General features: G+C 38.4%; 2 protein-coding genes across 2 annotated transcripts in view; both read right to left on the bottom strand.

Moving 5' to 3' along the window:
* Ipo11 (importin 11) overlaps positions 1 to 12,146 on the bottom strand; it is a 210,397-nt gene extending 198,251 nt beyond the window's left edge. The window contains exon 1 of the mRNA XM_047555967.1: positions 11,999 to 12,146. The gene's annotated coding sequence lies outside the window, so the exon portion shown is untranslated. The remainder of the gene's footprint in view (positions 1 to 11,998) is intronic.
* Positions 1,049 to 1,363, bottom strand: LOC124987048 (ubiquitin-conjugating enzyme E2 D3-like). The gene has a single exon (XM_047555966.1). The coding sequence runs from the start codon at positions 1,361 to 1,363 to the stop codon at positions 1,049 to 1,051; it is 315 nt and encodes a 104-aa protein (XP_047411922.1).
* Positions 12,147 to 12,873: the final 727 nt, after the last annotated feature.

The raw sequence follows: 12,873 nt of genomic DNA, 5'->3' as shown, positions 1-12,873 counted from the left end.
TTTTTTTTTTTGTATTTACTAAGAGTTGCTTTGTGGCATAAGATATGGTCTATTTTAGAAAAGGATCCATGTGCTGCTGAGAAAAAAGTGCATTCACTCATTGATGGATGAAATATTCTATATATGTCTGTTAAGTCTAAGTTACTTTTTAATACATAATGACTGTAGTAATCAGTTTATTACACAGATTAATCATTCTCAAACGTACAAGTTCCAGAGGAACAATTGGGTCTTTAAATATAAACAAGTATTTCCATCAAATGAATTTTCATAACTTGTATCCAAATAGACCTAAGGAGTTAAAAACAGAAGAAAAATTATAGCTATTAGCTATATATTAACTGAGAAACCACATACAAACCAAAGAATATGGAGAAAGGGGCTGAAAGGACAAAGGTTGAAGGGACAGGGAGATGTAAAAGAAGTCAGGAGCAAAGCCCACCACACTTTATATACTAATAGCTCTGATCCATTTAAATGTTGACCAGTTAAAGTTAAAAATTAAAACATAAGACGTGGGTAGAGTTTAATATGGTTGATCATATCCTTCTCACCTAAGTTGTAGGTCCTTCGGAATAAAATGAATACAGAAACAGCTTTATGTTCTTCACCTCAATTTTCATAACTGTTTTGAATTTAAATGGATTCCACTTAAAAATAATTTCCTACAGGTCAGTGGAGCTCCACCCCATCCAAGCATACACCACGTTCCACCCATCATTCCTCACACCTTGCCCGTATACCCAAATTTAAGTCAATAAGGAAAGTTTTTTAGTCTCACACCTAGGTTACACCTGGAGAACTGGCTTGTCACACAAACACTTCTCTGCTAGGAGGCAACGTTGGTACAGAAGTACTGTATTTCTAGTTTGTTGTTCCAAGTATGTACAACACGCAGCATTGTATCAGGGGAAGATGGGGTGTGGGCTCACAGAAAGCAAACTGAAATCAAAAGGACTTTCTCTTTCAGAGTTTCCCTATCTTTATTTGTAGAGGTTACCCAATAATTTCTTTAATTACATCCCATATTTCTAAGTCCATTCCTGAGTTATTCTGTTGTACTTTCCTCTGTTTTGTAGATCTGAGTAATCTCAGGCACTAAAGGATCATCTGGATTGGGATCACACAACAGAGAATACATGGACAAGAGTACTTTAGAAACAGTGCTGGAGACCACTGTGACCATATTATCAAGACAAATGCTGCCATTACTGTTAATATTTGGATGATGAATTCTTGTTGTAAATGCAACCTTAGGTGGTATTAAGGGATAAGTCATTAGGAAATTAACTATTAAGAAACAAACTCCACCCTGATAGGGACTGCCATTTGGCCTCATTATTGTAGCTTGGCATTGAAACATATCTCCAACAGGACCAGCAGAACACTGTGCTGGAGGGTCCCTTGCAGAATCATTCAATTCTTGTGGATTCTCTTCAGAGTCGTGGTCGTGGTCGGAGGCAGTGGCAGCAGCCCCCTGGGGCAGGGGCAGGGAGGGGAGGAGGGGTGCTTGAGGTGGCCTCAGAGGTCACAGGTAGTGGTGAAGATGGGGAGTTCGGAAGAGCTGGCAAAATGGGCCAAGTGCTAGAACCCACTCAGCTTCTAGGCCTGCCACAACAGTCACATCACTCTGTTTTTAGCAGTCCTTTATGTGCTGGCCCCAGCTGCCACTGCCTCTTCCGCCCAGGCTCAGAGCCTCCTCAGTCACTGTAGATCCCTCACAGGGAGTAAGAGCCCTGCCTCCCACTCAGCAGGTGCCTCTCAGTCGGACAGCGGGAAGAACTGCCTTCCTGCCTGCTGCAGGTAGACTAAGGGAAGTCTAAATTATTGATTGTATTATTTAGTTCTATCATTTTTTTAGTTTTTGTTTGGAAGATCTATCCAACGGTAAGAGGCGTGTTAAAGTTACCCAGTATTATTGTGTTGTGGTCTATTTGATTCTTGAAATGGAGGAGGGTTTGTTTGACACAGATGCTCCACTGGTTTGGGGAATAAATATTTACGATCATTATGTACTGTCGATGTGTAATTCCCTGAAATAGGATGAAATGATCTTCTTTGTCCCGTCTGATTAACTCTGGCTTGAAGCCCACTTTATCTGATATGAAGATGGAAACCCCTTCTTGTTTACACAATCATGTGAGTGATGTTTTTTTCCCATTCTTTCACCTTCAGTCTGTTGATGTCTTTGCCTGAGGTGAGTCTCTTGGAGAAAGGATATTGTTGGGTCTTATTTATTAACCCAATCTGCAAGTCTATGTCTTTTAATTGATGAGTTTAGGCCGTTAATATTCAAGGTTATTACTGAGATATGACTTGTATTCCTGGTCATTTTGGTTTCCCTCTGGCTTTTAGTTTCTCCTTTGACTATTCCTTTAGTGTAGTTCCTCCCTTTGCTGGTTCCTCACCTTTTTTTTTTGTTTCCACTTCAACCTCATGGAATATTTTGATGAGAATGTTTTGTTGTGCAGATTTTCTAATTGTGAATTCTTTTAACTTTTGTCTATCATGGAAGGTTTTTATTTCATCTTCAAATCTGAAACTTCATTTCGCTGGATATAAAATTCTTGGTTGGCACCCATTTCTTTCAGAGCTTGAACTAAGTTGTTCCATGACCTCCCAGCTTTGAGGATCTGGGTTGAGAAATCGGTTGAGATCCAAACTGGTTTTCTCCTGTATGTAATTTGCTTTTTTTCTCTCATGGTCTTTAAGAATTTATCCTTATTCTATATTTTAGTAATTTTCATTACAATGTTTCTTGGTGTAGGTCTGATGTGATTTTGTACATTTTGGGTCCTATAAGCCTCCTGTATTTCATTTTTCATTTCATTTTTTAGGTTTGGGAAATTTTCTGATATTATATCATTGAAAAGATTTTACATTCCTTTGGTTTCTATCTTTGCTTCTTCTACCCCGATAACTCTTAAATTTGGTCTTTTCATGTTATTCCATAATTCTTGGAAGTTCTGTTCATGGATTCTTACCATCTTCTCTGCATGGTCAACTTTGTTTTCAATATTAAATATTTTGTCTTCATTGCCTGAGGTTCTGTCTTCCAAATGGTCTAGTCTGTTGGTGGTGCTTTCCACTGAATTTATAATTTGATTTATTGATTCCTTCATTTCAAGGATTTCTGCTTGTTTTTTTTTTTTTCATAATCTCTAACTCTTTATTGAAGTGATCTTTCACTTCCTGTATTTTCTCTTTGATTTCACTCTTTATACCCTCCTTTACTTCACAGACCAGTTTAACTATGTACATTCTAAACTACTTCTTGGACATTTCTTCTACTGTGTTGTCAGTAGATTCTCTTATTGGGGCATCTTGGTTTGTTTGTGGCATATTGTTCCCTTGTTTTTTCATGTTGCTTGTATATTTTCCCATCTAGCTGTATCGATCTGAGGCAGTACAGATTCTACCCTGTAGTCCTATATTGTCCCTGAAGATTTCCAGTATCCCACCTTTAAGAGGGAAACCAATATCAACAGCACCCAGTGCAAACAATATACAGCCTCGAATCTAATAGCTTCCACCAAGGTGTCCACTGCCCTCTCACTATAAACAGCAATGATGAGTTCAATCACTGTCCACAACATAAACAGAGAATTTGCCAAAAGGATTTACAATCTCAAATAGTGGCCAAAAAGAGAAAATAGTGCAGAACATGGTGTTCATGAGGGAGAAAGAGAGAAGCTAGAAGCAAAATTCCACAAGAAGAGTGAAAGAGGAACCAACAGAGACTGGGTGTTAGGTGGAGAAAAGGTAGAAAGGGAATCTGTGAAGACAGACAAGCAAAAGGAAGAATACATATAAGAGAAAAAAAAATTGAAAATGTAAGAATATATAGCAGAACTGCAAAACATCATGCACTATCACTGTCCACAACAAACTGATGCACATAAAACACTCTGTTCCAAATAAGGTGGAGAGAGATGCCAGAGAAGAAAAAGAATAAAAACAAATCTCAGTGGAAAATTGAACAATTGTCTCTGCCAGTGTCCAAAAGCTTCTCAGCTCTGACTCTGACTTCTCCCAAGACTGCCTGGCCCAGACAGGCCCTGGCAGATCCAGTCTCTTATCCCACCATTTGGGCCTCAGAGGTCCTGGGTTCAGCCACATTGCAGTCCCAAGATCTCAATGCCACTAGCATTTGGAGAGAGTCCACCAGGGATGAGCAAAGGATCATCAGTCCTCTCCAAATATAGACAGCTTTGATCAAGAGTTTCCAATTACTGGTCCAGGAAGTCACTGTCTCTATCCTTACATATTATAAGAAATTCAGTCTTGCGAGTCCAGCCTAAAGAGTCAATGCATTTAAAATAATCCACTTATGAAATGATGTATGAGCTGTACACTCAATGCCTACAACTAAAAAACACTCTACACTTAGATACAGAGACAGAAACACATAAATAAGGTTATTTCATACTAAACAAAGGCAGCATAAACATACACTGGAGAAAAGATAGCCTCTTCAACAAATTGTGCTGGGAAAACTGGAAATCCATATATAGCAGAATAATACTGAACCCCTATCAATCACCCTGCACAAAACTCAAAGTGGGTCAAGGACCTAGGCATTAGACCAGAGACCCTTCACCTACTAAAAGAACTTAACTTTCCATCATGTAGGATTAGGAACCAACTTCCTGAACAAGACTCCTAAAGCACAAGAAGTAAAATCAAGAATCAATTAATGGGATGGTATCAAACTAAAATACTTCTTCACAGCAAAAGAAACAATCAAAAACATGAAGAGAGAATCTACAAAATGGGAGAAAATCTTTGCCACCTACATCTCAGATAGAGCATTAATCTCCAGGATATATAAAGAACTCAAAAAACTTAACACCAAAAAAACCAAATAACCCAGTCAATAAACAGGCAAAGGAACTGAACAGGCATTTCACAGAGGAAGAAATACAAATGGTCAACAAATACAAGAAAAAATGTTCAACATTACTAGCTATTAGAAAAATGCAAATCAAAACTATACTGAGAGTTCATTTCACTCCAGTCAAAACTATATTGAGATTTCATTTCACTGCAGTCAGAATGGCAATTACAAGAATACAAGTAATAATAAATGTTGGTGAGGATGTGGGAAAAAAGGGTGACTCATACATTGCTTGTGCAAATGGGTGTAACCACTCTGGAAAGCAGTATGAAGATTCCTCAGAAAACTTGGAATGGAACCACCATTTGACCCACTTATTTCACTCCTCAGTATTTACCCAAAGGACTTAAAATCAGCATACTACAGTGATGTTGCCACATTAGCAGTCACATCAATGTATATAGCAGCTCAATTCACAACAGCCAAGTTATAGAACCAACCTGGGTGCCCTAAAAACAGATGAATGGATAAAGAAAATTTGGCATGTATACAAAATGGAATATTACTTAGCCATAAAAAAGAATGACTTTATGACTTTTGCCAGTAAATGGATAGAGCTGGAAACTATGATATGCAAAAGCTTACACACAATAAAGGGGTTTAAGGACAGAAGTTCACTGGATTATACAAAGGGGAATGAAGGGAAGGATGGGGAGATGGGAATAGGAAAGACAGAATGAATTGGACATAACTTTCCTATGTTCATATATGAATATACCACCAGTGAAGGTCCACCTCATGTATAACCAGAAGAATGAGATCCAAATTATAATAAGTTATATTCCATGTATGTATACTATGTCAAAATATATTCTACTGTCATGTATATGTCTAAAAAAAATAAAAAATAAACATTCTACATTTCATCACTAAAATAACTTTTCTATGTACCAGGCATGGTAGTACATGCCTGTAATCCTAACCATTTGAGAGGCTGAGGCAGGAAAATCACAAGTTCAAAGCCAGCACTGGCAACTTATCAAGAACCCATCTCAATGTTTTTTTTGTTTTGTTTTGTTTTGTTTTAAAGAGTTGGATATAGCTCAGTGGCAGAGCATTTGTCTAGCACATGCAAGGCCCTGGATTCAACCTCAGTATCAAAAAACACAAAATTCTATCACCTTGGAGCCACCCATATCAGTTCTTTAAACTGCAAGCAGGCACAGTGGTAAATGCCTGTAACACCAGCAACTGAGGAGGTTAAAGCAGTTAGAAGTTCAAGTTCAATCTAAGCAAGTTAGCAAGACCCTGCCTCAGAAAAATAACAAGGGCTAGAGATGTAGCTCAGTTGTAGAGGACCCCTGGGTTCAAACCCCAGAACACACACATACATACACACACACAAATACACAAAAGTAAAAGAAGAACATATAATCTCAGAGGCTGAGTCAGGAGGATTGCAAGTTCAAAGAAAGCCTCAGCAACCTAGCAAGATCCTGTCTCAAAATAAAAAAAATACAAAAAAAGGTGGTGGCGGGGGATGGGGATGTGTAAAGAGTAGTGTAAAAGCACCTCTGCGTTAAGAATCCTCAGTACAAAAAACAAGAATAAAAAGCTAAACAGCAAGTATTTGAGTTAAAGCACTTTGTTTTACTGATCAAGAAACTGTGACTCAAAGAGGTGAAAAAGATAAACTATAGGATAGATATATTGAGTCTGTCTAGCATATATGAAGCCCTGAATTAAATCCCCAGTATTAAACAAACAAACAAAACCCAAAGAGAAAGATAAACTGACTTTTCTAAGGCTGTAGGCTCATTAGTGGCTTTTCTGGAACTTAAAATGCAAGTCTCCCATCCCAACCTAATTCTAACTAGAGACTACCATATGCCTTTGGCAACAGTACTGTCCATTAATACAAATGAAATTAACTGATTTTTTTTTTTTAGCTCTAGACTTAAGAAATCAAAACACCAAAACCAATCTTCTGTCCATTAGAACTGAAGACCAAAATTAATGGCGTCACTGATGATACCATATGCAAAGTTGACAAAGTCAAAATAAGAGATTTTAAATAACTAAAATAAATAGTTTTTATATGCAAGGTACCTTTGTGAATCAATATAAGAAACAGAATACTGGACAAAGATATAGATGACTTAAAGAAGGGAACCACCAAAAGGTTAATAATTATCAAAAAGAGATGGTAACTATGAGGGATTTAAAAAGCAAATGTTGAAATATTACTTTATGATCAAGGAACTGGTGAAGTCTACGGCCATACCACCCTGAACGCGCCCGATCTCGTCTGATCAAGGAACTGGTGAAAATTAGAAAATCCAAAAATATACAGTGCTGGGAAGTGGATACAGAAATTCTTAGGCAACAGTATAACTACTTTGGAGAGAAATCCTGCTGTGTAAAGAAATTATTAAGTATGTTTATTTGTGTGTATTGTATGATGGACATCTACACAAATATCTATGTCTCCTGTGACTCAGCTGTTTCATATCTGGTACAAGAAACAAAGAAATTCCTCTCTCTGAAGGAGGAGCAGACAAGTCAAGGCTGTTGAACAACCTTAGAGTTGTCCACAGTAATGTGAAATAAACAAACATATGTTATCCTTCCCTTGTATGGTCTGTTTCCTCTGGCTAGAAAGTTCTTCCTTTAGATATAAACATGTCTCACTCTTTAATTTCTTTTTAGACTCTGCTCAAGTTGCTCTCTACTAAAAGATCTTCCCTAATGACCAATCTAAAATAGCTGATCCCTCAACCCAGAAACTTTCTGGTCCTGATTGCCTTCTTAATTTGCATAATACTATTAACTATCTAACATTCTACTATGTATACTGTGTTTATAGTATAGACTTTCCTGATTGGAATTTAAGGTTCAGAAACCAAAGACTTCCATTTGTTTAAATTCATGTCCTAGAATCTAGAATATGAAAGTGATGAATTACATATGAAAGTGATGAATAATTATGAAATAAATGAATTCTACAAGGAAATTCCAATCTCTGCTTATAGTTGTGTAAAACCACAAAAAGTACCCAAGACTCTTCCTTTTCAAGACTATTCAGTCTAACAATCCCCAGAGGATATAACAATCTACCTTCTTTCAACTTTAGTTACTCAATTTACATTCACAGTAATCAACAATCTAGCAGTCTCTATAGGTCAGGCACTGAAAATAAGGAAATCTTTGCACTCAAGACTACAGGAAAAAAGACAATAATTACAATATAGTATAAAGGCAAATATAAGCTGCTATGGAAGAAGGTAAGAGGAGGACCTAACTCACTCTCTGGAGGTTGATAAAGTCTTTCAAGAAGAGAAGAAAAGTACCATTTCAGCTGAGTCCTGATGAGTGTGCACATGGGTGTTTGTCAGACAGGTGATGGATACATTTATAGGCATATCGAAGTGTGAATCTTAACACCCCAATACTTTTGAGGAGCTATAAATAGTTCAGCATGACTTAAGGATGGGAGGCAAGTAGTGAGCAGAAGGTGAGAAAAGCAAGCAAGATCCAAATCACTAAGGTCCTTTCTTCCTAAATTAGGTAGTATGGATTTTAATCTGACAGTTTGCAGGGAAGGTTTCCAAAACACCACCACAATCTCCATGCAGAAAAAGGCAGAGTAAAAAGGGATAGAATATACGCTTTGTAGTCAGAAAGTACTTAGAAGGTTTATAACAGAGTCAAGATAGGGCTGCGGATATAGCTCAGTGGAGAGCCAAAGACCCTAGGTTCAATCCCTAAAGACACAAAAAGAATTTAAAAAGTTCAGATAAATGATAGCTTGAACCAATGTAGGAGCAGCAGGGGAAAAGAACCAGAGGAATGAGGTAAAACGAAATTTGGTAATTAGGTAGCGGAAGAATGCAAAAGGAAGGGTAGCACATAAGGTAATAAGAGCAAAGAATTCAGATCTTGGGTTTTTCCAAGTGATTCAGGAATAAAAGGGTCACCCAAGGAAGAGAACCTCATTCTTGAGATTAGGTTAAGAGAGGCTGGGCACAGTGGCACAAGTCTATAATCCCAGAGACTCTTGAAGCTGAGGCAGGAGGATCACAAGTTCAAGGTCAGCCTCAGCAACTTAGCAAGGCCCTTAGCAACTTAATGAGACACCCATCTTCAAAAAAAAATAAAATAAGGGTTGGTGATGTAACTCAGTGGTAAGGCACCTCTGGGTTAAATCCTCAATATTAAAAAATATATAGTTAAAGGAAATAATTACAGAAATTACAGATAAAGTTGAAGAGGAATCTAGGGTGAAGAAGATATATTTAAGATAAGAGACTTTAAGTGTGCTTAAATCCTAGTAAATTAGTGCCAGTTAAGAGTGAAAGAGGGATAACTAAGTGTTATAGACTGAACTGTTTCCCCAAAATTCACATGTTGAAATCCTAACCACAGCAGCCTCAGTATTTGGAGATAAGGGTTTTAAAGAGGTGAATTAGATAAAAGGAGGCTGCTAGGATGAGTCCCTAATCTAATACAGCTTGGGTGCTTATAAGAAGTGACATCAGGGGAGCATGTACACAAAGGGACAATCATGTGAAGAAAGATCAAGAGGGTGACCATTTGCAAGCCAAGGACAGATGACACCTCATAGGAAACCATACCTATCTGCACCTTGACCTTGGACTTTCAACCTCCAGATCCACTGTGAGAAAATAAGTTTCTGTTGTTTAAACCACTGGGTCTGGTACATTGTTATAGCAGCCTTCATAAACTAATACAGGGAGAAAACACTGTCCCTAAGGACAGAAAATTTAGAACATAATTAGAGACAGAGGCAGGCATGTTTGTAGGAGGGAAGAAAAAAAAATTAAAAAGCAACAGACATCCTGCCCAACGTATGTCCTCTCTGAAGTAGAAGAGAATATTATCTAGTAAAGAATAAGGAGGAAAAGTTGTGGGATACTAGACCACTATCAGAAACAGGATCAGTTATTAGGAACACAGGATTATTAGGCTGCCTGTCCAGTAATCAAAAACTGTCTACTGTTGAATGAATACCTAGCTTACATTCATGAATACTTTGGTTCAGTTAAATATAATGAATTCTGGCAGTGACCAGTAAAAGAAAAATATTGGAATGAGTCAGAACCTGGGTTATGCATCTAGGTATAGGGGCCTTAAAGTCACTTACCATTTCCAGGTCCCAGATTCATAGATTCTTCAACCAGAGGAATGAGACCTGCTAATCAGGATAAAATCACCTCAGATTTTTAAAGTGTTATAATTTTCATGGAGGCTTGTGCCTGATCTCTGTGTTCTTCATCTTTCACCAACCAAAGTAGTGTATCTCAAGCTTCAATGAGCATTCCTATCATCTGGATATCTTGTAAAAATGCAAATTCTGATCCACTAGTTTTCAAGTTGGGCCTGAGATTTAAGTTTCTAACTCCCAGGTGATGCAATATATAACATTTTGATAGCAAGGTTGTGCAACACTAATTCAGCTTAAACTCTGTGGGATTACCTGTAATCAGTCTGATATTTAAAAAACAAATGACACTTCAGACATTTGAACTGAACTGAATTTGTCTGGTCATTCCCTAAAACACTTTGTAATTAACCTACAATGCCCATCTGATGCAGATAAAAAAAAAAAAAAAAAAAAGAATACTAGTACCAGTAATACTAAAATAGAAATAAGGTTAAATACACACACATGTACATACTTACAAGACAAAGGTCAAAATGCAACTAAAATTGCATTTCTCAAAAATCTTCAGTATATTTTAAATGTCATATGCCCACAAGGATTATTTTGCCTTCTGGTTTGATTCTGATTGTAAATACATTCATAAGATCACAAAATATAAAGCTTTTTCTAATTAACAAATAATCTTTACATACTTGTTTAGAACCTCCAATCATACTACCACAACCAAATTCATTTGTAATGAGTATCCTCTTTAACTTTAGGAAATGTAACCATGGCAAAGAATACCCTTCTTACCCTGAAACTATTAATATATGGCCACAACCCATTGCCATATATTATAACCCATTATGTTTCCACTATTAGTACTAGGTTCCATCCTAGGTTCCATCCAAAAAAATTCCTGCAATTCTATCACAAAAAATAGGGAGAAATTTTCTAATTTCACCAAACTCAGTGAAGAAAGATGTAAGAAAAGATGTCATGCAATGGTTGTATGTATAGTGAAGTCACTCTATCCTTAATCTGAAGCCTGAGAAAGTAAAATTTAATGCGAAAATAGAGGAGGGAAATCCGTAACCATGGTGGGGTTGAGCTCACGAAAGGCTGCGAACTGCTCTTCCTCACTTCATTCTGAAGAACAACCAAACCTCAAGGACACTACCACACTATAACTGAGCTTGTTTAAATTGCGGTAAGGAAGAGGTATGTCAACTGCAACCTTGGCACCAGAAGGCAAACTACCAGTCCTTCCTATTTAGCCAAATCACTTAGATCAGATTACCTCTCTCATTCACCACCATCTCACAAAATAAAGAAAAATGACAAATGCAATGGGCCTCAAAATAGTTTTGCTGAATCATAAATATCCCCAAACATAAAGCTGCAGGAGTCGCTGAGCTTGGGCACTGGCGGCCATAGCTCAGGATGAAACTCCTCTCAGAAAATGCATAACTTCCTTCACTTTTTCATTAAAGGCAAAGCACAGTCTAATGTTTAAAGATTTCACAGTACTGCTATTACCAGCAAGGCTGGGCATGCAATAACCATATATATATATATATATATATATATATATATATATATATATATATTTGTTAATTTTATACTAAAGATAACTACGTTCTCTCAAAATTTGCATCACTTATCCCCCAAGGGCAAATATACCACCCAGGCCCGCAATCGCAGCCACAACTGGTACCCTCGGCTCCGCTCTGCCTGGCACACAAGTCTGTAACACCCCACCCTGATTTTCCTCCATGCTTTCTGATGACCGGCTAACTCGGTGACCGCTCTGTTCCCAGGGATTCGCGGGGTTACACAGAGCCAAGCCTGCATGCCGCCCTCGCCTCGCTACTGCTCTATCCCTCACTTCTCGGTAGCTCCACGTTCTTCCCTCAGTAGCCGGGTCTCGGCTGCCCAACCCACTCCTCCCTTCCACTCGCGTGCATTCTGCGGCCCTCGGGCCTGGGCCTCACCGTTTGGTTCGGTCCGGAATGGCCAGGCCCTCCCACTCCCACTTCTCAATACGAAGTGGCGTCGGTTGGTCCCGCGCCCCACACTGCCAGTCCACAAGCTGCCGCCTACTGATGCCGAAAGCGACTTCTAGGAACGCGCCATCTTCAGCGTCGCGAATCCAAACGACACGGACGCGCTAATATTGCGTCACAGATTCCCAGTGCGCATGTGATAGGCAAAAAAAGAAGGCGATAGGCGAACGGCGGGAAGGAGTAGGAGGAGCTTTCTCTTTGAACCCAAAGGCGCCCGGCAGCCAAATCAGCAATGCGAGCATGCGCAGTACGTAGAGTCCGGAGCCCGGACTAGCTGAATATGTAACTATGGCAACAATAGGTCCGCGTTGCCCCAAACAGGAAAATCAGTTGTCTCCTGGATTGCCTGAAACTGAAGTCAGAACTATTTTATCTTTCCTATTCTAGATATTAACTGCTTATTTACGGGTCTCGTAACGCAGAGAATGGTTATTACAGTCTTATTCCCATAAGTCAACCCTCCTTACCATGAATCTTTTTCAAATTCTTGAACTTGCTGGCGCTCTACCCCAAAGCAACAGCAAGGGTGGAAAGGTTTAAAGGACCACTTCTGCTTGCCTCTGCTACTAGCTAGCTTAGTGACCTAAGTTTTCTTATCTTTACAAAGACAGGTTGTAAAGAAATAGCTGTGTTCATACATACTAGTAAACGTTTGTTGTTGTGTAGATGTGGCAGATACTATTTAAGATCTTTACATGAATCTTATATTTTAATACGCAGACCTAGAGAGTAGATGCTTAGTTATGCCCACATTACAAAGAAGCGCAGAGAAGTAATCTGTCAAAGGTTAAGCAAATAGTAAA

The sequence above is a fragment of the Sciurus carolinensis genome, chromosome 6 (genome assembly GCF_902686445.1).
Source record: "Sciurus carolinensis chromosome 6, mSciCar1.2, whole genome shotgun sequence".
NCBI classification, from domain to species: domain Eukaryota; kingdom Metazoa; phylum Chordata; class Mammalia; order Rodentia; family Sciuridae; genus Sciurus; species Sciurus carolinensis.
Note: the sequence above shows the minus strand (reverse complement) of the source record. Positions and strands in the feature narration are given on the sequence as shown.